Here is a 26746-nt window from a genome sequence, read left to right on the forward strand (position 1 = left end):
GAAAGGGTTGAGGAAGAGTGTTTACCAACATGTGTGGAATGTGACCCAGCTGGTATAATGATGAACTAAAACAGGAAGTCACCAGCTCCGTGCACCTTGTCCATTATTTGAATCGGGAAGAACCAAGTTACTACAAACACCAAAAAGACTCATGTGAAGCCCGAACCAAACTCTGCCGGCACCGCCGTGTGTATAGTAAGTCACCAAGGTCTCGGTGGCCCAGGAGGGTAGCGCCATCGTCTGGTGATCTGAAGGTTCCTGGTTCGATTCCCGCTCCTCCCGGGGAAGCGTGTCAAAAAGAGTCCTTGAGCAAGACACTTAACCCCCTAACTGCTCCCAGGATGAGCAGGTCGGCTCCTCGCACGGTCGCCTCCGCCGTCGGTGTGAGAATGAATGAATGCGAGGAACAAAATCGTAAATATAAATGCACCATTTTACTCTCTCAGCGCCCACTCCATACATATAAAGCAGCTTACATTGTATTTATATAATCAACTTGAATAACAACATCACATGTACTTGAGAGGTGAGGCATCGGCTACAGTAGTGTGAGCCAGCCAGGCAGACACCTTTACCCAGAGGCTTCCCTCACAGTCCTGTTGGCATCATCACCAGTAGTGTCCACATAGTTAGTTAGTGAGCGCCCTTCTGCACCATCTGCGTGAAGCGGTTGGTGATGGCCAGGGTGGTGTCGATGAAGCGGTCCACGCAGCTCACCAGGCACGCCTCCGTCCTCGTGTCCAGCTTGGAGCCCGGACTGTCCACGCACTTGTCCCAGCAGACGTCCGTGAAGTTATGCACCTGAAATTAAATATGTTACAGTTTACACAAAAATGACAGACGGAGTGTCAAAGTGTCCTTGAGCGAGACATTGAAGACAAATCACGTTCAACCCAGATTCGGCTCAAACAAGGGACTAAACACGGTTCATGGTCGGGCATCGTTTGGATTTGAACGATTCCGGTTCCGGTTCCGATTCTCCATATCGATTCCTGTTCTGAACGATTCACGATTCTTTGAGGTGCAGGTCACAGCTTATTTATTCGCAGGAGATTTTTTTTTTTTTGAAATTTAAAAAACAAATTCATACTATTCACATTTTCAGTTGACTTGATACAGTTTAATTTGGTTGCTGTACTGTAACTAGAGTTGTTCCGATACCGATACCAGTATCGGAAAAGCCGCCGATACTGGCTAAAATGCTGGTATCGGTATCGGCAGGTACCCTCTAATGCTGCGCTCCGATACCATATGACGTAATTTATCAACAACACTGTGGTCTGTTGAGTAAGCATTATAAAACAAACGTGTGCTTAATCGATTAAAGTGTCAATGCCATTTGTCATTTTAACAGCAGATACTTTCTTAAATGTCATCGTCCCGACAGAGCGGTGTTGACGGGGAGCTCATGGGTTCGCTTGGTGGCTGGTGTTATTAGCATTGAACAGCTAACCGAAAGCTAGCTTTAACATTACCTTGGCTAAAGTTGGGGCTATTCATATAATCCAGCAATAATGGCTGCAGACCTGCAAGCAAAGTACAGCAAGTTGGCAAAGGAGTATTCCAAGTTAAATCACAATGTCACCAGTAACGTTACAGTCTTCTATGGTCTTCCCATATACCGGTAGCTCATGCTAGCTAACGGTAACGTCGTCATTGCACAATTGCACGTCGCATACACAATTAATGACATGTTGCGGACAGCCATATCGGCGACAATGTTTAGCTTTTAGTGCCAAATGATAAGAGTCTGAGGCGGAGTCTCAAAAGAGAATGTTGAATATTTATTGTGCAAAAATCACAACAGATCCTCTGCTACTTCAACGGAGCCTTGTAGACAGACTGAGTAGGGTATATCTGCAGAGCCAGTGGGTAGCGAGTGCAGCAACGTATAATGTCCGTGTGGATCATTGGAGTAGGGTATATCTGCAGTGCTGAAGCCCCATACTCATTGATTAATGATACTAATACAAATCTATACAATCACCTGTTGTTGAATAAATACCATTACTTTCTAGTTATTACTAAAAAACAGTATATATAAAACAGTATTTGTTAAAAAAAAAAAAAACTATATTTATAAAAAATTTATATAATATTTTTTATTTTTTTATTTATGTATGCACTGGTATCGGATAAGTATCGGTATCGGCCGATACCCAAAGCTTAGGTATCGGAATCGGATCGGAAAGGAAAAAATGGTATCGGAACATCTCTAACTGTAACTAGGGTATTAATTAACAAAGTTAAAAAAAATAAAAACAGAATCGAAATGCAGGTATGTTACTTCCGGTTCCAGAACCGGAAGTTAGGAACCGGTTCCTAATTAGAACCGGTTTTCGGTGCCCAACCCTATGTGAATCCCTACCCTCCTTCAAAACCGCTCTCAAAGAGCACCTACGGGAGGCCGCAATTAGAAACTGGCCACAGTAAATGTCAAAATCCCACCCCCCCCCACCTAATGTACAGTTTCTTCCCCTTCAGACTTCTATTTTTTGTATGTATGCTGTTCTCTCTTTCTTACACAGTACTGTATATCTGTATGTCATAAATGTCTCGATGAATTGAAAATGGGGGACCCTGATGTAAACAAGACGAAAGTCTTTTTCTGGTCTGCATCCTCTTAGCAGTTGTTTGTATTGAGCCGTACTACTATTGTACCCATTCTGCAATCTGTTAATAAAGTTTTCAATCAACACTGTATAAACAAGTAACACTGTACATTGAGGGGGGGGGGGAGGAGACACAGAATGAAAGGTAGCCCCTCCCCCCTCACACCAATGAAATGTACATGTCTGACTGAAGACAGAATGAAAGGTAGCCCCTCCCCCCTCACACCAATGAAATGTACATGTCTGACTAAAGACAGAATGAAAGGTAGCCCCTCCCCCCTCACACCAATGAAATGTACATGTCTGACTAAAGACAGAATGAAAGGTAGCCCCTCCCCCCTCACACCAATGAAATGTACATGTCTGACTGAAGACAGAATGAATGACGATATGAACTGTCAGCTGGTGATCCTGGGTCCTGATTGTATCTGTGATGTTTGTTAACAATACAGAGGGGAAATGTGGCAATTGTTGTGGTCATTCAACTCAGGTGAGCAAACCTACAGACTAGGGTTGATTGCTTGATTGATTGAAAACTTTATTAACAGATTGCAGAATGGGTACAATACAGTACAGCTCAATACACACAATTGTTAAGGGGATGCAGACCTGAGAAAGACTTTCGTCTTGTTTACATCAGGGTCCCCCATTTTCAATTCATCATAACATATATGACATACATGACATACAGGTAGACAGTACTGCTACATCTATACATTTATGACATGCCAGATTTGCAATTACAGTACTGTTTGTGATACAAAAAGAGTCCAGAAAGAAAAGAGTATATACATTAGACGTAGAAACTGTACATTGGATTGGGTAGGTGGGGGTGGGGGGGACTGTACATTGGAGGTGGTTGGGTGGGTGGGTGGGGGGGGGGGTTGGGTAGGAGTGGGGGGGAGGTTGGGTAGGAGGGGTGGGTGGGGGACACTGTACAACTGTACAAACAACACTGTACATTGGATTATTGACAAGACCATACTTGGTAATTTACTGTACATTGGAGGGGGTTGTGTTCGGACATTTACAGGGGCCAGTTTCGAGTTTCGGGTTGTAGCCTACTGTACCTGTGGGCCTATAATATCAAGCACTTGCATGCGTGTTTAATGTTCTTATATTGATTGATTGATTGAAAATGTTATTAACAGATTGCAGAATGGGTACAGTACAGTACGACTCAATACACACAATTGTTAAGGGGGATGCAGACCAGAGAAAGACTTTCGTCTTGTTTACATCAGGGTCCCCCATTTTCAATTCATCAGATCACTGTCGTTACAGTTTCTTTCAAGTTGAACTATGAATTGAGAATATGAATGTGTGTTCTTCATACAGTGTGTGTACAGTAAGCCATGCAGTGTGTGTACAGTAAGTGTGTATACAGTAAATGTGTATGCAGTGTGTATACAGTATGTAATATTATACAGTAAGCCTGCCGGCTGCACACTGACCTGGGCCTGGAACAGTATACAGTAATATGCAGTGTGTGTGTGTGTGTGTGTGTGTATACAGTAATATGCAGTGTGTGTACAGTGTGTGTGTGTATACAGTAAGTACAGTAAGCCTGCCGGCTGCACACTGACCTGGGCCTGGAACTGCGCTTTCTGCTGCTCGATAGCGATCATGCGCTGCAGCTCTGAAGCTTCTGCCTTCTCCGACGAATTCATATCAAAACCTTCCATCGCGGTAATAATGTGTGTTATTATTATTATTATTATTATTATTATATTCGTCTCAGATTAGTTGTGAATTGAAGACGCGTGTAGTACACGTGAAGAAGTGACCTTCTGTTTTCAGCACGAGTGAATTGGAGTTCAGCGCATGCGCAGAAGAAACGCTGATCTACAAAACACTACAGAAGAAACGCTGATCTACAAAACACTACAGACTGAGAGTGACTTCCGGTTGAGAGTTATGTTCGACATGCGCTGTGTGTAGCGCATATTCTGAAGGCTACAAAGATTATAATAATTATGTATAATAATTATGTATAATCGTGGTTTGCTGTCAAATTGTGTAAATGCCAGCCCACGCCCATAGGGGGACCCTGATGGAAACAAGACAAACGTCTTTCTCAGGTCTGCATCCCCTTAACAATTGTATGTATTGAGCCGTACTGTATTGTACCCATTCTGCAATCTGTTAAATAAAGTTTTCATTCATTCATTCATTCATTTCATTAATTCGGTTACGTTCTAGTCGATTTCAATGTGCACATGGGCAAAACAGAGTCCATTCTCTTCGGTTCAAATAACAAACTCAGCAAGACCGACGGATTCTCAGTTACAGTGGGTGACAATATTGTCACAAGGAAAGACGAAATTACCTACCTGGGTTCCATCCTAGAGGCAAATCTTTCCTGTGACAAAATGGCATCCAATGTAATAAAAAAAGTCAACCAACGAACTAGATTCTTGTACCGGATCTCCTCTCTGGTAAACAAGAATACCCTGAAGACTCTGGCAGGAGCACTCATTCAAGGGTACTATGACTATGCGTGCACCTCATGGTACCAAAGCACCTCAAAGGCGCTTAAAACAAAATTACAAACATCACAAAACAAACTGGTCAGACTACTACTTGACCTGAACCCCAGAACCCACCTCACCCCTGCCCACTTTGCCAACCTAGGATGGCTTAGAGTAGACGACAGAGTACAGCAACTTGCAATGGGCCTGGTCTACAAGATACACTATACGACCGGGGTGCCCATGTACATGTCAAAATACTTCCCAAAGGTCAGTGAATACCACAACCACTACACCAGAGGAAGCTCAACAAATCATGTTAAACCCAGATTCGGCTCAAACAAGGGACTAAACACGTTTCGCAATTATGCCACAACAATGTGGAACGCCCTACCCAAAGCTGTAAAGGAATGTGAATCCCTGCCCACATTCAAAACCGCCCTTAAAGAGCACCTACGGGAGGCTGCAATTCGAAACTGGCCACCATAAATGCCCAAAACCCCCACCACCTCCTAATAGACAGTCTCCTCCCCACCGCATGTATATATTCCCTCCCCGCCGTATGTATATTTCCCTCCCACCCACCCACCCCCTCCTAATGTACAGTCCCCTCCCCATCATATGTATATACTCTGTCAGGATCTAGGGGTAACAGTACTGTATATTTGAATACCGCCTATGTCACAAATGTATCAGTACTAAATACCTATATGTCCCTATGCCATAAATGTCATGTATGTTGTGTATGTGATAAATGTCTATATGAATTGAAAATGGGGGACCCTGATGGAAACAAGACAAACGTCTTTCTCTGGTCTGCATCCCCTTAACAATTGTATGTATTGAGCCGTACTGTATTGTACCCATTCTGCAATCTGTTAAATAAAGTTTTCATTCATTCATTCATTCACTGTTTGAAATAATATGAGGCCTATTCATTTGAATGCATCCAACAAAGATTGCTCTCAATCAGGTTAGGTGAGTTAGATTCCAATCAATCAATTATATCTGTATGTCATAAATGTCATGATTAGATTAGATTAGATGATTATATTATATTTTTATTAGGGCTGTCAGTTTATCGCGTTAATTAGATTAATTAATTACACAGCAAATTATCGCGTTATGAAAATTAACTCAAAATTAATTACAAAAAAAAAGTTTTTTTTTTTTTTTTTTTTTTTATAATTTTTTTTTTGTATCTCATTCATTCTATAAGAATGTAGAATACACATTTACAGACTCTCTCTCTCTTTTTTTTTTAATATGGTCCATTTGCATGTTCTTGGTATCTGATTATAGGGACATGAATCTCAGGGAATGTATTCCCAGTGTCAGAAATACTGTGGGCTAGATCCACAAAGAATGGATTGCACGGTGCAAGTTGCACCCTTACTTACAATTCATTATGAATTAAAATGGGGGACCCTGATGTAAACAAGACGAAAGTCTTTCTCTGGTCTGCATCCCCTTAACAATTGTGTGCCGTACTGTATTGTACCCATTCTGCAATCTGTTAATAACATTTTCATTCAATCAATCAATCTGCGCGGTGATTGATTGAATGAACATTTTATTTTGAGTAAATTGTAATGAACCAAATGAGAATATCAATACATTTTTTTTATCTTTGACTGTGAATAACACCATGCTCAAATTGACCAGAGCTGAAACATCTAAGCAAATTAATAGATGGAAGATGATTAAACAGAAGGTTTTGTAGATACAGTACTGAATTCTGCCATCCGGACACATGCAATTTGAAATATGATTATAGAATATAGAATATCAGGCATAAAATGGTTATGCGATTAAAATGCGATTAATTAGATTAATTAATTACAAATCCTGTAATTAATTAGATTAATTTTTTTAATCGCCTGACAGCACTAATTTTTATATCTGTTTGATTGATTGAACATTTTATTTAACAGATTGCAGAATGGGTACAATACAGTACAGTACAGCTGTACACACAATTGTTAAGGGGATGCAGATCCCAGAGACTTTCGTCTTGTTTACATCAGGGTCCCCCATTTTCAATTCATCATGACATTTATAACATACATACATAAAGTATTCAAAAAATATATATATATGCAAAAATAAAAAAAATAAAAATACATATATCGTTTTTTTTTCTTTTTTTGCATATATATATATATATATTTGTTTTGAAATGTTTTAAATTAGTACACTCATTTGAGTAGTGGAAAAGGGGTAGGATTAAATAAGTGTATACTTCTTCCTACTCCTTTTCGAACATGTAAATTTAGTTATGTTTTGCTTTTTAGTTATTTATTTTGTTTGAGTTATGTTTTGATTTTGTTTAGTTATTTATTTAGTTTGAGTTATGTTTTGATTTTGTTTAGTTATTTATTTTGTTTGAGTTATGTTTTGATTTTGTTTAGTTATTTATTTAGTTTGAGTTATGTTTTGATTTTGTTTAGTTATTTATTTTGTTTGTATTCATTTAGGCTACATGTTCGAAATAACAGATGGTGGAGGTAAACGGTACTCTACCCCCCTCTACAAAATGGCATCCAAGGTAAGTCAACCAACAAACTAGATTCTTGTACCGGATCTCCTCTCTGGAAAACAAGAATACCCTGAATACTCTGGCAGGAGCACTCATTCAAGGGTACTACGACTATGCTTGCACCTCATGGTACCAAAGCACCTCAAAGGCACTAAAACAAGACTACAAACATCTCAAAACACTGGTCAGACTTCTACTTGACCTTACCCCTACAACCCACCTCACCCCTGCCCACTTTGACAACCTAGGATGGCTTAGAGTAGACGACAGAGTACAGCAACTTGCAATGGGCCTGGTCTACAAGATACACTATACGACTAAGGTACCCATGTACATGTCAAAATACTTCCCAAAGGTCAGTGAATACCACGATCACAACACCAGAGGGAGCTCAACAAATCATGTTAAACCCAGATTCGGCTCAAACAAGGGACTAAACACGTTTAGCAATTATGCCACATCAATGTGGAACGCCCTACCCAAAGCTGTAAAGGAATGTGAATCACTATCAAAACCACTCTCAAAGAACACCTACGGGAGGCTGCAATTCGAAACTGGCCACCGTAAATGTCCAAACCCCCACCACCTCCTAATAGACAGTCTCCTCCCCACTGCATGTATATATTCTGTCAGGATCTATGAGTAACAGTACTGTATATTTGAATACCGTATATGTCACAAATGTATCAGTACTAAATACCTATATGTCCCTATGCCATAAATGTCATGTATGTTGAGTATGTCTTAAATGTCAATATGAATTGAAAATGGGGGACCCTGATGTAAACAAGACAAACGTCTTTCTCAGGTCTGCATCCCCTTAACAATTGTGTGTATTGAGCCGTACTGGATTGTACCCATTCTGCAATCTGTTAAATAAAGTTTTCATTCATTCATTCCCCTCCCCATCATATACTCTGTCAGGAATCAGGATCTATGGGTAACAGTACTGTCTGTATATTTGAATATCGTATATGTCACAAATGTAACAGTACTATATACCTGTATGTCATGTATGTCCCTATGTCCCCAATCAATCAATTCAATCAATCAATTCATAAAGTTTTCATTAATTCATTCAATCAATCAATCAGTGCTCGAGCCACGCGGCTAAAGACAGAGCGAGGCTCGCGACACAACTACAACACCCAGAGTGCTTTGCGGCGAGTGACGTACTGGGTGACGTAGTAACTGCATCCGGTTCATCCATCGTGACCTTGGTTGGTTGATGTCATGGCGGCCATCGTCAAGATAAGTTCTCTCTGCCGCAGAGGAGTGAAACGTAGGTGCATTTCTCTCTCGTTATTATGTCTTATGTGTTTTGGTTCATAATATAGACGGTGATAATAATATCTCTCGAGCCGCGCGGGAACAGAACAGTAACTGAACGGGAAGCGTTTCTCGGAGCAGCGACTCTTCAAGTTCATCAGCTCGTTCTCAACACAACGTTCAGACAACAACACAGAGACTTACTCACTTCGTTAAAACGCTGTTACATATAACTAACATACATGTTATACATCTAACATACATGTTGTTATAGGTTTGGGTTGTGATTTACTCGGAGCCGGTTACCGGATAGATCCCAAGGACCGGAGAGGGGGCCACGGTGACGTCATGACCAGGGGCTCCGACAAGCCTACTTGTAGAATTGATTGATTGATTGAAAACTTTATCAACAGATTGCAGAATGGGTACAATACAGTACGGCTCAATACACACAATTGTTAACACTTTGATTACCAGCAATGCGGTGCGCCTTACCCTGTTGAATGCCACCACCCACTTCAATGATGGCGCTCTAAACGCATGAACTACATCTCAAATTAAACCAACTTGAAACTTAAACTTAAAATGTATGGCTGTGTCTAATCTGCCCGTAGACTGCTTGGTAGACTGGTTTCCTCAGAGCTGCTGTTATCTTAGCTGATGATAACAACCTCTACTGTGCTGCACAGCACCATAGGACGAGGTTGGATGGAAATACCATAGGCTACAAAACACAACGTGTTAATATAAAGACATGAAATTAATTTGTTGGCTTTTGCTATTATTACACTACCTTGGTTGTGTAGAAGTTGCAATATTCAGTCGATCGTTTGTAAAGTGCAATGTTTATAATCTTTTCCTCAAACTGAGCTACGCAATCTGACACGTGGTTGTATTTCCAGGTGACCTTTGGCTTTGATTGATTGTGATTGAAAACTTTATTAACAGATTGCAGAATGGGTACAATACAGTACGGGTCAATACAAACGACTGCTAAGAGGACGAAGACCAGAAAAATACTTTTGTCTTGTTTACATCAGGCCCTTATGATAACTGTTCTCCATTTTCAATTCATCAAGACATTTATGACATTCAAGACATACAAATATACAGTACCGTGTAAGAAAGAGAGAACATCATACAAATATAGAAGTCCGAAAGGGAAGAAACTGTACGGTAGGGGGTGGGGGGGATGGGATTTTGACATTTACCGGGGCCAGTTTCTAATTGCAGCCACCCGTAGGGTCGGTGCTCTTTGAGAGCGGTTTTGAAAGAGGGTAGGGATTCACATCACATTCCTTTACGGCTGTGGGTAGGGCGTTCCACATTATTGTGGCATAATTGCAACCTGCCAGGACAAAGTGAGGGTTCCTAATATGGGTTTCCCCTAATTGAAGTTACCTGCTGGTCACTTAATATTTGTATGGCTGGCAAGTCACCTGTACGCCTGTACGTTAATGCCAAGCAAGCAGTGCAAAAATGCTTCCGCATTCGTCACCGCACGCTAGTGCGGTAAAGCGCCCTTCTTTTCAGACAAATGCTACCGTGCGTGCACCGGCGGCGGCGTGCTCGCTCAGGTGCGTGCGTGCGCCGGCGTGCTCGCGCGAGGTGCCCGCGCATGCGCATGAGATCCCGCCTTGGTTGGAGCTCAATATATATAAGTCACCGCCTCTTATTCACTATCTGGCACTAGCTCAATTGGCAAGGACACATGGCTGTGGATCCTATGGCTTGTTTGCTGGCGAGTTCGAATCCCATCGAAAATATTTTTTGACGTGATTTTTTTTTAACGTGTATTCTTTCGCCGGTTAAGGTTAGGCATTGTTTCGGAGTTGGTTAAGGTTAGAACGGTTAAGTTTAGGCGCTGTTAAGGAGCTGGTTAAGGTTAGAGTTTGTCAAAGAGAATGGCAATATAATTTCTATGGTTAAGGTTAGGCATTGTTTCGGAGTTGGTTAAGGTTAGAACGGTTAAGTTTAGGCGTTGTTAAGGAGCTGGTTAAGGTTAGAGTTTGTCAAAGAGAATGGCAATAGACAGCCTATTTCCGCGCGACCTGGGCGCTGGGCGGCGGAAAATGAAAGGCGCATTACTGCATGCCACTACGGTAAGTTTTTGCACTGCTTGCTTGGCATAAAGCTACACGCCACCTGTACATGCAGTCACGTGTCAGATTGTGTAGCTCAGTTTGAGGAAAATCGGTGTTAACCTGGGATTATAAACATTGCACGTTTACAAACAATCGACAGAATGTTGCAACATCGGCACGACCAAGGCAAGGTAGTGTAATAACAAAGACAACAAATACATTTCATGTCTTTTTTTTATCACGTTGTGTCCAATTGGCAAACGTTTGTTTTGTGCACCACTATGGTATTTTCACCGAGCCTCATACTCTGTGGTTGAGCACAGTAGAGGTTGGGTCTACCAGCTACTGTTACCATTAGACGACCTTCAGACCTTCACGGTGCCTGGCCTGCTAGCTGGGAACGCAACCTCTACTATGCTCAACCGTGCAGTGTGAGTTAGGATAGGATAGTATGCCCTAGGCCACTGTTAAGCAGCCTGGGTCTCATGAAAAGGCGCTATATAAATCTAAGATATTATTATTATTATTAAAACAAATGCTCGCGTGAAGTTTCAATATTCAGTGGGTCGTTTGTAAAGTGCAATGTTTATAATCCCAACGCTGTCTGCACGCAGCTTTTCCAAGCTGACGCATGACTGCATTTGCGTCTGACTTGCCAAGTTGCCAAAGAAGTGATCTGGCAGGTAACTTATTTTATTGCACTGCACTATTGCTCTATTTTGCTCTTATTACTGTATTTTAAAATGGATCAAACCGTAAACAAAGGGGCCCATTGGGATGTTAGATCCTAATGTGAAGAACTATGTGATTTAATGTTAAAATGCTCGTTTTATACTTATTTTATGTCTGCACTTCATGCATTGCTCGTAATCTGCCAATTTTGTGCTCATTTTTTGCCCCCGTCTCTTTTTATTTATTTTTTTATTTAATTTTAATTGCTGTGAAGCACTTTGAGCTGCAATTCTTGTATGAAAGGTGCTATATAAATAGTTTATTATTACTTAAATGAGGGAAACCCCACACTCCTACGCAGAGCTGTATCTATTAGGCCACAGCCCCTGGACCGTCGGTCAACTCATCGTAGGAGAATGGGGGGGGGGGGGCCTTATTTGGGCAAGTCACTTGGCGAAAGATTGCGTAATTCAGTTTGAGGAAATGCCATGTATAGTGCTGGGACTATAAACACTGCACTTTACAAACGCTCGACGCTTCTTTACATCAAGTCGCCCGAGTTGTTTCCTGGCCTATTGTATTTTCCCTATTGTATTTGTGGTGCAATTCTGAATATTGACATAGTTTCTTCTTTTGATTTATTAAAAATAAATGTATGTATAAAACTATAAATATAGGTTAACCTGCCTTGATCTCTCTCTACCATCACGTCATTATTTCATGGTTTACAGACCAGTTCACATAATCGGCTCCTTTTTTTAAACGAAACACAAAGGAAACAATAGTTCTCCCGTATCTTCTAATCTACTCTCAGCTCTGTTCTAAATTCTCCCGTATTTTATAATCTACTCTCAGCTCTGTTCTAAATTCTCCCGTATTTTATAATCTACTCTCAGCTCTGTTCTAAATTCTCCCGTATTTTATAATCTACTCTCAGCTCTGTTCTAAATTCTCCTGTATTTTATAATCTACTCTCAGCTCTGTTCTAAATTCTCCCATATTTTATAATCTACTCTCAGCTCTGTTCTAAATTCTCCCGTATTTTATAATCTACTCTCAGCTCTGTTCTAAATTCTCCTATATTTTCTAATCTACTCTCAGCTCTGTTCTAAATTCTCCTATATCTTCTAATCTACTCTCAGCTCTGTTCTAAATTCTCCTGTATCTTCTAATCTACTCTCAGCTCTGTTCTAAATTCTCCTGTATCTTCTAATCTACTCTCAGCTCTGTTCTAAATTCTCCCGTATCTTCTAATCTACTCTCAGCTCTGTTCTAAATTCTCCTGTATTTTATAATCTACTCTCAGCTCTGTTCTAAATTCTCCTGTATCTTCTAATCTACTCTCAGCTCTGTTCTAAATTCTCCTGTATCTTCTAATCTACTCTCAGCTCTGTTCTAAATTCTCCTGTATTTTATAATCTACTCTCAGCTCTGTTCTAAATTCTCCTGTATCTTCTAATCTACTCTCAGCTCTGTTCTAAATTCTCCTGTATCTTCTAATCTACTCTCAGCTCTGTTCTAAATTCTCCTGTATTTTATAATCTACTCTCAGCTCTGTTCTAAATTCTCCCGTATTTTATAATCTACTCTCAGCTCTGTTCTAAATTCTCCTGTATTTTATAATCTACTCTCAGCTCTGTTCTAAATTCTCCCGTATCTTCTAATCTACTCTCAGCTCTGTTCTAAATTCTCCTGTATTTTATAATCTACTCTCAGCTCTGTTCTAAATTCTCCTGTATTTTATAATCTACTCTCGGCTCTGTTCTAAATTCTCCCGTATTTTATAATCTACTCTCAGCTCTGTTCTAAATTCTCCTGTATTTTATAATCTACTCTCAGCTCTGTTCTAAATTCTCCTGTATTTTATAATCTACTCTCAGCTCTGTTCTAAATTCTCCTGTATCTTCTAATCTACTCTCAGCTCTGTTCTAAATTCTCCCGTATCTTCTAATCTACTCTCAGCTCTGTTCTAAATTCTCCTGTATTTTATAATCTACTCTCAGCTCTGTTCTAAATTCTCCTGTATCTTCTAATCTACTCTCAGCTCTGTTCTAAATTCTCCTGTATCTTCTAATCTACTCTCAGCTCTGTTCTAAATTCTCCTGTATTTTATAATCTACTCTCAGCTCTGTTCTAAATTCTCCTGTATCTTCTAATCTACTCTCAGCTCTGTTCTAAATTCTCCTGTATCTTCTAATCTACTCTCAGCTCTGTTCTAAATTCTCCTGTATTTTATAATCTACTCTCAGCTCTGTTCTAAATTCTCCCGTATTTTATAATCTACTCTCAGCTCTGTTCTAAATTCTCCTGTATTTTATAATCTACTCTCAGCTCTGTTCTAAATTCTCCCGTATCTTCTAATCTACTCTCAGCTCTGTTCTAAATTCTCCTGTATTTTATAATCTACTCTCAGCTCTGTTCTAAATTCTCCTGTATTTTATAATCTACTCTCGGCTCTGTTCTAAATTCTCCCGTATTTTATAATCTACTCTCAGCTCTGTTCTAAATTCTCCTGTATTTTATAATCTACTCTCAGCTCTGTTCTAAATTCTCCTGTATTTTATAATCTACTCTCAGCTCTGTTCTAAATTCTCCTGTATTTTATAATCTACTCTCAGCTCTGTTCTAAATTCTCCTGTATTTTATAATCTACTCTCAGCTCTGTTCTAAATTCTCCTGTATCTTCTAATCTACTCTCAGCTCTGTTCTAAATTCTCCTGTATATTTTATAATCTCCCCTCAGGCCTAACAAAATTAATAGTTGGTTTCAGGTTGCCGACCGACCCTGCCGATTTAGGTGCGACCCAATATATTTTATGAGTTTTTAGAAAAAATTATAAAAAAAATAAAAAAAATACATTTTTTTAAAAAAATTTTAATAAAGTTTCATAGAAATCTTAGTCAAACATTTAGTATTATGGATATTAAACATGCTGGCAGAGTACATGCATCCATGTTGTTGTGAACATTTTAATTAAATAAAGAAATTCCCTATCCATAGTCGCCGTGGGAAAGAATAAAATAAAAAAATAAAATAAAATAAATTCCCTACCTACCCATGGCCAAACTGACAACCAACCTGAAACCAACTATTAATTTTGTTAGGCCTCAGCTCTGTTCTAAGTCCTCCTGTATATCTTCTGCCCTCAGCTCTGTTCTAAGTCCTCCTGTATATCTTCTGCCCTCAGCTCTGTTCTAAGTCCTCCTGTATATCTTCTGCCCTCAGCTCTGTTCTAAGTCCTCCTGTATATCTTCCGCTCTCAGCTCTGTTCTAAGTCCTCCTGTATATCTTCCGCTCTCAGCTCTGTTCTAAGTCCTCCTGTATATCTTCTACTCTCAGCTCTGTTCTAAGTCCTCCTGTATATCTTCTGCCCTCAGCTCTGTTCTAAGTCCTCCTGTATATCTTCTGCCCTCAGCTCTGTTCTAAGTCCTCCTGTATATCTTCCGCTCTCAGCTCTGTTCTAAGTCCTCCTGTATATCTTCTACTCTCAGCTCTGTTCTAAGTCCTCCTGTATATCTTCTGCCCTCAGCTCTGTTCTAAGTCCTCCTGTATATCTTCTGCCCTCAGCTCTGTTCTAAGTCCTCCTGTATATCTTCCGCTCTCAGCTCTGTTCTAAGTCCTCCTGTATATATTCTGCCCTCAGCTCTGTTCTAAGTCCTCCTGTATATCTTCTGCCCTCAGCTCTGTTCTAAGTCCTCCTGTATATCTTCTGCCCTCAGCTCTGTTCTAAGTCCTCCTGACCTGTATATCTTCTGCCCTCAGCTCTGTTCTAAGTCCTCCTGTATATCTTCTGCCCTCAGCTCTGTTCCACCGAGGCGCCCTCCTCGCCCGTCCTCTGGCCGCGCCACACAGAGACCAGGAGAGGCCCTACCTGCTAACGGCCAGGATCCATGCATCATCGTCTCTCAACGGTTAGTAGGGGTGTAACACAAATAAAGTGTTTGGTTCCTGTTGGTTGTCAGTTAAGGCCATGGGTAGGTAGGGAATTTATTTTATTTTATTTTTCCCCACGGCGACTATGGATAGGGAATCATTTTATTTGATTTGATTTTTCGCGACAACATGGATGCATGTAATCTGCCAGCGTGTTTAATATCCATATATTGTTGCTTTTATACGGAATGTACATGTACTAAAGGTTAAAATACAAAGACGCTGTACTGCAAAAGTACAATGTACAAAGGTAGTAGTAGTATTAAAAATGCCACCCTTAAATACTACTCACTAAATATCCCGACATCAGAGAGCTGTGCAAATATTCTTTTCATAAGCTCATAAAATATATTTGGGTCTCACATAAATCAGCAGGGTCGGTCGGCAACCGGAACCAAACTATTTTTTTTGTTAGGCCTAGGGGTGTAAAGGTACACATATCCGTACCGAGCCGTTTCAGTGTGTACCGTACCGTACCGGACGGCTGTGCTGTGTACCGAATGAATACAACGGTATGTCAACCACTAACGACCGCCCACCGGGGGCTGTTTTTTTTCCACAAATACATTTTTTCTTCTTTTCTTTACAAGTCTATTATTAATTTCATATTAATATTTCAATATTCGTTGACAGCCCTACAAGTACAATTAGTTACTGCACACTACATCACCCCTGAGTGGAACATGGAACCCTTTGACCCCTTGTTTTTCTCACATCCCAAATTTCTTTTAGTCGTGCCAATTCCCCCCTCCCCTGTCTTGATCGTTGCTCGCATGTGCCCCCCACTGGTCGGTCGTAGGGAGGGTTGAAGAATCGATCGCATGTCCCCTCCGATACATGCAGAGTCAGCCAGCCACTTCTTTTCACCTGCCAGCGCGGACTACAGACTGAACTTTTATAATCGTCTCATACTGCTCTCTCGGAGGTGTTCGTGGGCTGAACGGACCACACTATGAGGCTACGCTACATTACAGGTCATCTCTCGGAGGTGTTCGTGGGCTGAACGGACCACACTATGAGGCGACGCTACATTACAGGTCATCTCTCGGAGGTGTTCGTGGGCTGAACGCACCACACTGAGGCTACGCTATATTACAGGTCACCTCTCGGAGGTGTTCGTGGGCTGAACGCACCACACTATGAGGCTACGCTACATTACAGGTCACCTCTCGGAGGTGTTCGTGGGCTGAACGCACCACACTATGAGGCTACGCTATATTACAGGTCATCTCTCGGAGGTGTTCGTGGGCTGAACGGACCACACTATGAGGCTACGCTATATTACAGGTCACCTCTCGGAGGTGTTCGTGGGCTGAACGGACCACACTATGAGGCTACGCTATATTACAGGTCACCTCTCGGAGGTGTTCGTGGGCTGAACGGACCACACTATGAGGCTACGCTACATTACAGGTCATCTCTCGGAGGTGTTCGTGGGCTGAACGGACCACACTATGAGGCTACGCTATATTACAGGTCACCTCTCGGAGGTGTTCGTGGGCTGAACGCACCACACTGAGGCTACGCTATATTACAGGTCACCTCTCGGAGGTGTTCGTGGGCTGAACAGACCACACTATGAGGCTACGCTACATTACAGGTCACCTCTCGGAGGTGTTCGTGGGCTGAACGCACCACACTATGAGGCTACGCTATATTACAGGTCACCTCTCGGAGGTGTTCGTGGGCTGAACGCACCACACTGAGGCTACGCTATATTACAGGTCACCTCTCGGAGGTGTTCGTGGGCTGAACGCACCACACTATGAGGCTACGCTACATTACAGGTCACCTCTCGGAGGTGTTCGTGGGCTGAACGCACCACACTATGAGGCTACGCTATATTACAGGTCACCTCTCGGAGGTGTTCGTGGGCTGAACGGACCACACTATGAGGCTACGCTATATTACAGGTCACCTCTCGGAGGTGTTCGTGGGCTGAACGCACCACACTATGAGGCGACGCTATATTACAGGTCACCTCTCGGAGGTGTTCGTGGGCTGAACGGACCACACTATGAGGCTACGCTATATTACAGGTCATCTCTCGGAGGTGTTCGTGGGCTGAACGGACCACACTATGAGGCTACGCTATATTACAGGTCATCTCTCGGAGGTGTTCGTGGGCTGAACGGACTTCCACCGGCCCTTTTGCGCAAGTTATACTTTGGGAAGAGTTTTGAATTCAATTCTGCACGTAAAAAAAAGTTCTGCACGTGCTTTCCGTTAGTTTAAGTAGCATTGTATTCGTTCAGTACACGGTGTGCACCGAACCAAAGGTCCAGTACTGAAACGGTTCGGTACGGATACGTGTACCATTACACCCCGACTAAATGTATATCATTGACGTGTAGCATTTTGATAATGATGATGACTAATGATTAGGGATGCTCGATATTGTTTTTTTTACCGATACCGATATACCGATATTGTCCAACTCTTATTTTCCGATACCGATATCAACCGATACCGATATATGCAGGGTTCCCCCCCCCCCCAAAAAATGGAATAATTTCAGGTAATTAACATTACATATCTCTTGTTGTGGAATTAACACAACATTATGCATACTTTTGACAATAAATAAAATCAGAATTTGTTCTTACTTGCTTGCCTGGGTAAATAAAGGTTATAGAAATGTAAAAAAGTAAAAAAAAATTTTTTTTGAAAACCGATACCGATATTTTCCGATATCACATTTTAATGCCGATATCGGCCGATAATATCGGACATCCCTACTAATGATGCCTTGTTGTGCTCCTCCTCTGTGCAGCCGGCTCCGGCTCCAATGCCGCCTCTCTCCACTGGACGGGGGAGCGTGTGGTCAGTGTCCTGCTGTTAGCCATGGGGCCTGTGGCCTACCTGTACCCCGGCCCTGCCATAGACTACTCTCTGGCTGCAGCCCTCACTCTGCACGGACACTGGTAAGACCACTGAACATAGACTACTCTCTGGTAAGACCACTGAACATAGACTACGCTCTGGTAAGACCACTGAACATAGACTACGCTCTGGTAAGACCACTGAACATAGACTACGCTCTGGTAAGACCACTGAACATAGACTACGCTCTGGTAAGACCACTGAACATAGACTACGCTCTGGTAAGACCACTGAACATAGACTACGCTTTGGTAAGACCACTGAACATAGACTACGCTCTGGTAAGACCACTGAACATAGACTACGCTCTGGTAAGACCACTGAACATAGACTACTCTCTGGTAAGACCACTGAACATAGACTACGCTCTGGTAAGACCACTGAACATAGACTACGCTCTGGTAAGACCACTGAACATAGACTACGCTCTGGTAAGACCACTAAACATAGACTACGCTCTGGTAAGACCACTGAACATAGACTACGCTCTGGTAAGACCACTGAACATAGACTACTCTCTGGTAAGACCACTGAACATAGACTACTCTCTGGTAAGACCACTGAACATAGACTACTCTCTGGTAAGACCACTGAACATAGACTACGCTCTGGTAAGACCACTGAACATAGACTACTCTCTGGTAAGACCACTGAACATAGACTACGCTCTGGTAAGACCACTGAACATAGACTACGCTCTGGTAAGACCACTGAACATAGACTACGCTCTGGTAAGACCACTGAACATAGACTACGCTCTGGTAAGACCACTGAACATAGACTACGCTCTGGTAAGACCACTGAACATAGACTACGCTCTGGTAAGACCACTGAACATAGACTACTCTCTGGTAAGACCACTGAACATAGACTACTCTCTGTAAGACCACTGAACATAGACTACTCTCTGGTCAAGACCACTGAACATAGACTACGCTCTGGTAAGACCACTGAACATAGACTACTCTCTGTAAGACCACTGAACATAGACTACGCTCTGGTAAGACCACTGAACATAGACTACGCTCTGGTAAGACCACTGAACATAGACTACGCTCTGGTAAGACCACTGAACATAGACTACGCTCTGGTAAGACCACTGAACATAGACTACGCTCTGGTAAGACCACTGAACATAGACTACGCTCTGGTAAGACCACTGAACATAGACTACTCTCTGGTAAGACCACTGAACATAGACTACGCTCTGGTAAGACCACTGAACATAGACTACGCTCTGGTAAGACCACTGAACATAGACTACTCTCTGGTAAGACCACTGAACATAGACTACGCTCTGGTAAGACCACTGAACATAGACTACGCTCTGGTAAGACCACTGAACATAGACTACGCTCTGGTAAGACCACTGCACATAGGACTACGCTCTGGTAAGACCACTGAACATAGACTACTCTCTGGTAAGACCACTGAACATAGACTACTCTCTGGTAAGACCACTGAACATAGACTACGCTCTGGTAAGACCACTGAACATAGACTACGCTCTGGTAAGACCACTGAACATAGACTACGCTCTGGTAAGACCACTGAACATAGACTACGCTCTGGTAAGACCACTGAACATAGACTACGCTCTGGTAAGACCACTGAACATAGACTACGCTCTGGTAAGACCACTGAACATAGACTACGCTCTGGTAAGACCACTGAACATAGACTACGCTCTGGTAAGACCACTGAACATAGACTACTCTCTGGTAAGACCACTGAACATAGACTACGCTCTGGTAAGACCACTGAACATAGACTACGCTCTGGTAAGACCACTGAACATAGACTACGCTCTGGTAAGACCACTGAACATAGACTACGCTCTGGTAAGACCACTGAACATAGAATGCGCTCTGCATGGACTCCTCTTGGGAAGCTGGGAGAGAGAGAGGACTCCTCTTGGAAGCTGGGAGAGAGAGAGGACTCCTCTTGGGAAGCTGGGAGAGAGAGAGGACTCTTGGGAAGCTGGGAGAGAGAGAGGACTCCTCTTGGGAAGCTGGGAGAGAGAGAGGAGTCCTCTTGGGAAGCTGGGAGAGAGAGGAGTCCTCTTGGGAAGCTGGGAGAGAGAGAGGACTCCTCTTGGGAAGCTGGGAGAGAGAGAGGACTCTTGGGAAGCTGGGAGAGAGAGAGGACTCCTCTTGGGAAGCTGGGAGAGAGAGGAGTCCTCTTGGGAAGCTGGGAGAGAGAGAGGAGTCCTCTTCAGGCCATGTGAGCGGATCGGAGCGTGAGCGGGGCGCGGAGCGGGCTGTTTTGACGTGAGCGAGGAGTGGGTTTTAAAATGAGTCGGCGCGACGTCCGGAGCGAGAGTTCTCCTCCGCTCCAATCCACTCCAGGCCGCTCACAGTGGTTTAACACTGTTGATGTAATATATACATGCAGTACAATGCCAAAGCAACAGATGGCGATGTACAAACATGAAGGCCATTTTCAACCAATGAGAAGGGTTCAGGCTTCGTCACTGTAGAGACGCCCACCATAGATATCTATGACGCCCACACTCACTCCTGTTAAAAAAAGTATCGACGCCATTGTTGTTGACGTTAGCTTACATGCTAACGTTAATGGCAGCGACCATAGCATTGTGGCTCGGCTAGCCTATCATCGCTTAATAGAACTAGTGAATGGATAAACAACGTTATTTAACATTGCAGAATGGCTACAATTACAATGCGGCTCAATACAAACAATTGTTAAGGGGCCCAGGGGGTGTAGACTGTTGTAGTTTGAGCTCATTTACACCATGCTCCAAAAAAGAAAAAGAAAAACTGCCGAGCGATCTGGCGCGGGGAGCGGGGAGCGCTCGATTCAAGGTGAGTGGGGAGCGAGCGGAGAGCGACTTGGGAGCGGGGTCAACATGAGCGATTAGCGGAGCGGACCAAGCTTTAAAGAGCGAAGAGCGGATTTCTCGGCCGCGCCGATCCGCTCACGTGGCCTGGTCCTCTTGGGAAGCTGGGAGAGAGAGAGGAGTCCTCTTGGGAAGCTGGGAGAGAGAGAGGAGTCCTCTTGGGAAGCTGGGAGAGAGGGAGAGGAGTCCTCTTGGGAAGCTGGGAGAGAGAGAGAGAGAGGAGTCCTCTTGGGAAGCTGGGAGAGAGAGAGAGGAGTCCTCTTGGGAAGCTGGGAGAGAGAGAGAGGAGTCCGAGTCCTCTTGGGAAGCTGGGAGAGAGAGAGAGGAGTCCTCTTGGGAAGCTGGGAGAGAGAGAGAGAGGAGTCCTCTTGGGAAGCTGGGAGAGAGAGAGAGGAGTCCTCTTGGGAAGCTGGGAGAGAGAGAGAGGACTCTTGGGAAGCTGGGAGAGAGAGAGAGGAGTCCTCTTGGGAAGCTGGGAGAGAGAGAGGAGTCCTCTTGGGAAGCTGGGAGAGAGCGAGGACTCTTGGGAAGCTGGGAGAGAGAGAGAGAGGACTCTTGGGAAGCTGGGAGAGAGAGAGGACTCTTGGGAAGCTGGGAGAGAGAGAGAGGACTCCTCTTGGGAAGCTGGGAGAGAGAGAGAGAGGACTCTTGGGAAGCTGGGAGAGAGAGAGGACTCTTGGGAAGCTGGGAGAGAGAGAGAGGACTCCTCTTGGGAAGCTGGGAGAGAGAGAGGACTCTTGGGAAGCTGGGAGAGAGAGAGAGGACTCCTCTTGGGAAGCTGGGAGAGAGAGAGAGAGAGGACTCTTGGGAAGCTGGGAGAGAGAGAGGACTCTTGGGAAGCTGGGAGAGAGAGAGGACTCTTGGGAAGCTGGGAGAGAGAGAGAGAGGAGTCCTCTTGGGAAGCTGGGAGAGAGAGAGAGAGGAGTCCTCTTGGGAAGCTGGGAGAGAGAGGGGACTCCTCTTGGGAAGCTGGGAGAGAGAGAGGACTCTTGGGAAGCTGGGAGAGAGAGAGGAGTCCTCTTGGGAAGCTGGGAGAGAGAGAGGAGTCCTCTTGGGAAGCTGGGAGAGAGAGAGGACTCTTGGGAAGTTGGGCGTATGAATGAATGTTCTTGGAATCCGTTACAAACCCAAAAGCTCCCACCGGCACCAGAGAGAGAGTAGGATTATATATCTGCCCGGTGACCCAGAAAGGGCTTAAGGTGATCTTAGTGCCACGGGTGGGGGGGGCGGGGGGGGGGGTTTATGGGGAAACTCAGTCGTTTTTAGTTTAGCTATCAGCACCTAAATATCCAGCCTGCCAGGCTCTGTTTGCAGACTGAGGGGGGCGGCTTCAGCTCAGCGTCGCGGCGCAGTGTTCTGCCATCCGTCAAGAGACCCGACTGGACGGCTGGGCCGCGGCGGGCCACAAAGCCCAGTCATGAGGGTGGGAGTAAGTCCTCTAAGTAGTGTTCTTTGGGGCTCTTGGATATCCTCTTTTTTAAGCAGACCCGGCGACACTAATGCCCAGGTGTCGTCTGGTGTTGCTGCCACGATCATGGGGTTGATGCTGGAGAATGTGCGAAGGGCTCATTCCTCTGGATAACTCCATGGCAGAAAGGAATGTTTGACCTGGATCGGTTGAATAGCCTGTAGCCTGTGTAGGATGTCTGTGAAGCTCTGCGGTTCAGTGGCCGGTCATTTCTGCGCGTCTTAATTCACAACGATCAACTGGCACTGTTACTATTGGGCAGGTAAAACAAATGTGTTTTATTGTGCCTGTATGTTTTACCTTGTTTACCTTTATTTTTTTTCTTGGTGAAATTGCCCTTCACCCAATGTAAGCTATTTATTTTAAGTCACTGACTTGACATTAGGTGTCCCCTTAACTCTGTGTCCTATTAACCCATTGAAACCGGGAAACACATTTGTGTGTATACTATATACAGGCTATGTAATGCATTATTAGCAGGTGTTTTAGGTCTAAATGGGATAAACACTGAGATTACAGTTCAAACATGTACCGTTTCTACTCTGCTCCTGTATTGGATTAGTTGTAGACGCACAGTGTTTGCTCTGTACCTGTATTCCAATGTGGAGTCGTCCATACCTGGCAAATAAAATCTCTGACTCTCTGACTCTCTCACGGCATCTTCCCATCGGTGAAAGTGGTTTGAGTGTCTCAAGATGGATCTGAATTCCTGATCACACCTGTCTCTGTAACATGGAGGTGATGATCACACCTAAATGGTAAATGGCTGCTTTTTTTTATATAGCGCTTTTATTGTTTATTGTTTAAAAGGATCCCCATTAGCTAGTCTTCCTGGGCTCCACACAGAAAGACAACACAAAACATAACGATACACGAGATACATTATGACAATCACAATTCACTTAATTAACCCTTTCACTGCAACAATACACAGAAGGTTAACCCTTTCACTGCCACACAACAGCAGGTTAACCGTCGGTAGTGTGATAGTAAAGGGTTAACCTTCTGTAGTGTGGCAGTGATAATCTAAAAACAGTAAAACATTGTAGACATCTTTATAAACATCAGAATATTTTCAGAAAAGGTTATTACATTCATGAGTAAATATTTCATTATTACATTCCTACAGTAGGTATTTCCACTCTCAAACGTGAACAGTATTTGCTCACATATTTAAGTAGTGTATTCTTAGGTGGTACTGGTACTTGAAAGACACTTTGCTATTCAATTTACTTATGTTCAGTGGGCAGTTATTCCAATGATTGATGGCACGATAAACAACCGTCCTCTTTAAAGCATTTGATTTTGGCCGTGGTGTAACATAATCTGTCCATCAGCGGCTATCCAAAGCGCTTTACAATTTGTTCCTCACATTTTACCCGTTCACTCACACATTCACACACTGACGGCGGAGGCGACCATGCAAGGTGCCAACCTGCTCATCGGGAGCAGTTAGGGGTTAAGTGTCTTGCTCAAGGGCACATCGACACGCTGCCCGGGAGGAGCGGGAATCGAACCGGGAACCTCCGGATCGCCAGACGACTGCTCTACCTCCCCGAGCCACTGTCGCCCCTAGGGTTCGCACAAGGTCCTTGAAGTGCTTAAAGTGCTTGATTTGAGGGAAAAAAATTGCCTGGAATTCCTTAAACAGCCCATTTTTAACAAGGTGCTTAAAAAGTCCCTGAAATTCAAATCAACCATTCGCATTGAAAAGTTGTTCATCCATGATGACCCTGCTCTCTGTAACCTGGAGGTGATGTGACACCCTGCTCTCTGTAACCTGGAGGTGATGTGACACCCTGCTCTCTGTAACCTGGAGGTGATGTGACACCCTGCTCTCTGTAACCTGGAGGTGATGTGACACCCTGCTCTCTGTAACCTGGAGGTGATGTGACACCCTGCTCTCTGTAACTCTTCCATTTCTTGTGTCTGATCCTCGTCTCCTTGTCTCCTCGTCTCCTCAGGGGCCTCGGCCAGCTGCTGACGGACTATGTCCACGGCGAGCCCAAGGTGAAGTACGCCAACGCCGGCCTCTTCCTCATGTCCACCGTGACCTTCGCCGGCCTCTGCTACTTCAACTACCACGACGTGGGCCTCTGCCAAGCCATCGCCCTCCTGTGGAGCAAGTGAAACAGAGACTTTGCGGGCCGGGAGGCTTGGGACAGGGGGGGGCGGGTCCTGGGGCTTGGGACGGGGGGGCGGGTCCTGGGGCTTGGGACGGGGGGGCGGGTCCTGGGGCTTGGGACGGGGGGGCGTGTCCTGGTTCTGAAGCTGATCCTGATTGTAAACATTCATGGGATTCTATGTAAATTCTTATAAATATATAATTTTTTTTGGGACAAATATTATTACAGTGAAGTGTTGTAATTAAATGTTGATAATTTCCAGCTTTTGCTTTTTGTTTATTTTGGGGAGACGGATCCTTTTTCTGCCCGATGAGTCGCGGAGAGAGGCCGGACCGGTGGGCGTGTTGGGTCGTCTGCTTTCCATTCAGAGTAGTGATGCACGATATATCGGCCGCCGATATAGTAATTTTTGTACACATCGGTATCGGTCCGATATCAAGATAGGGCCGATATTAAAAAAAACATATATATATTTTGTTTGTTTGTTTTTGGTCTAGTCATTTCTGAAAATAAGCTAAAAAAAAAAAAGCGTTTTGGAAAATAGCTCTTTATTTGATTATCATAAAGTGTTTTCTATACAGAGATATCGGTAAATATCGGTATCGGCCAGAACAACAATATTAATATCAGTTATCGGTATCCGCCACAATTTTCGCATCGGTGCATCACTAATTCAGAGCGATGGCCCGACACGCTGACCCCCCCCCCCCACCACCCAATATCTTACCGCCAATTCTATAAACAGAGGTATCCTGGCAAGCGATCTTATTGTGTAATCTATGAAGTTATTTTTAACACGGGATCAGCATGTGCTGTAGTCTATACTCTTGTATGACATTTTAATTTATTTGGTCTCATGTTGGATGTTCTCGGTGGACGACTTGATGAGATGCATGTTTTGTTTCCTGTCACGGTGTGTAAATACAGGCGTGTGCCTCGAACCCACCAGAGGGTTGGAGGGGAGTGACGTGTGTTTAAAGTGTTTTGCATTGTCTCAGTCCTGGGAATCTGGGAGTTAAAGTGGGAAATCAAGAATTATATAATATTATAATAATAATAATAGCCCAATTCAAAAGGTCCACTAAAAACACTCAGACGTGATTGGCCGCAGCTCCAAAGGGCACCACTCCGACCCCGGCGTGACCTCGGCGTGACCTCCTGTTCCTCCAGTGTGATTGACGGGAGCAAATGTGTTTTGACCGCTGGCAACGTCATTGGCTCATTCATTCATTTGACTTGTCTCTTCCTTTATTAACCATTTCACTGCCACACTACAGAAGGTTAACCCTTTACTATCACACTAGACGGTTAACCATCTGTAGTATGATATAGTAAAGGCTTAACCTTCCGTATTGTCGCAGTGAGAGGGTCAACCCGCTGTCGTGTGGCAGTGAAAGGGTTAATATCCATGAAGGCATCAGCCGTACTGGTCACGGTGTGTTTGTTTTAAAGGTGGGGTGCAACAGGACGGATGTAACGTCCCGTTTGTAAATTCAAAGACGTTCTCCACCTTTTGTGCCACTTGACACGGCGGCCGTCACACTCTGGTTGGGAGCAGGGTGGAAAGGGATCCCAGCCTGAGCACGACACGAGCAATGATGTAATATGGCCATCTGTGCCACTGATGTTAACCCTTTCACTGCCACACGACAGCCGGTTAACCCTTTCACTGTGACAATACAGAAGGTTAGCCCTGTACTATCACACAACCGACGGCGATGCTAACGATGGAGCATCACCGTCGGTTGTGCGATAGTGAAAGGGTTAACCTTCTGTCGTGTGGCAGTGAAAGGGTTAAGCAAACTCTCGCTCATCTGGCCCCGTACTA

General features: G+C 43.7%; 2 protein-coding genes across 2 annotated transcripts; one reads left to right on the plus strand and one right to left on the minus strand.

The window, feature by feature from the left end:
* Positions 1–415: 415 nt before the first annotated feature.
* On the minus strand, positions 416–4422 carry timm8b (translocase of inner mitochondrial membrane 8 homolog B (yeast)). Its single transcript, XM_084326835.1, has 2 exons — positions 4199–4422; positions 416–801 (listed from the first exon to the last, which is right to left on the minus strand). Exons 1-2 carry the CDS (start codon positions 4295–4297, stop codon positions 634–636), a joined length of 267 nt encoding a protein of 88 aa, XP_084182961.1. The 5' UTR covers positions 4298–4422; the 3' UTR covers positions 416–633.
* Positions 4423–8813: 4391 nt separating this feature from the next.
* On the plus strand, positions 8814–24953 carry sdhdb (succinate dehydrogenase complex, subunit D, integral membrane protein b). The gene is made up of 4 exons (XM_084321460.1): positions 8814–8904; positions 15449–15559; positions 18355–18505; positions 24757–24953. The coding sequence occupies exons 1-4, from the start codon at positions 8856–8858 to the stop codon at positions 24920–24922; spliced, it is 477 nt and encodes a 158-aa protein (XP_084177586.1). The 5' UTR covers positions 8814–8855; the 3' UTR covers positions 24923–24953.
* Positions 24954–26746: the final 1793 nt, after the last annotated feature.

Source organism: Notolepis coatsorum, assembly GCF_963971535.1.
Source record: "Notolepis coatsorum genome assembly, chromosome: 1".
In the NCBI taxonomy this organism is placed as follows: Eukaryota; Metazoa; Chordata; class Actinopteri; order Aulopiformes; family Paralepididae; genus Notolepis; species Notolepis coatsorum.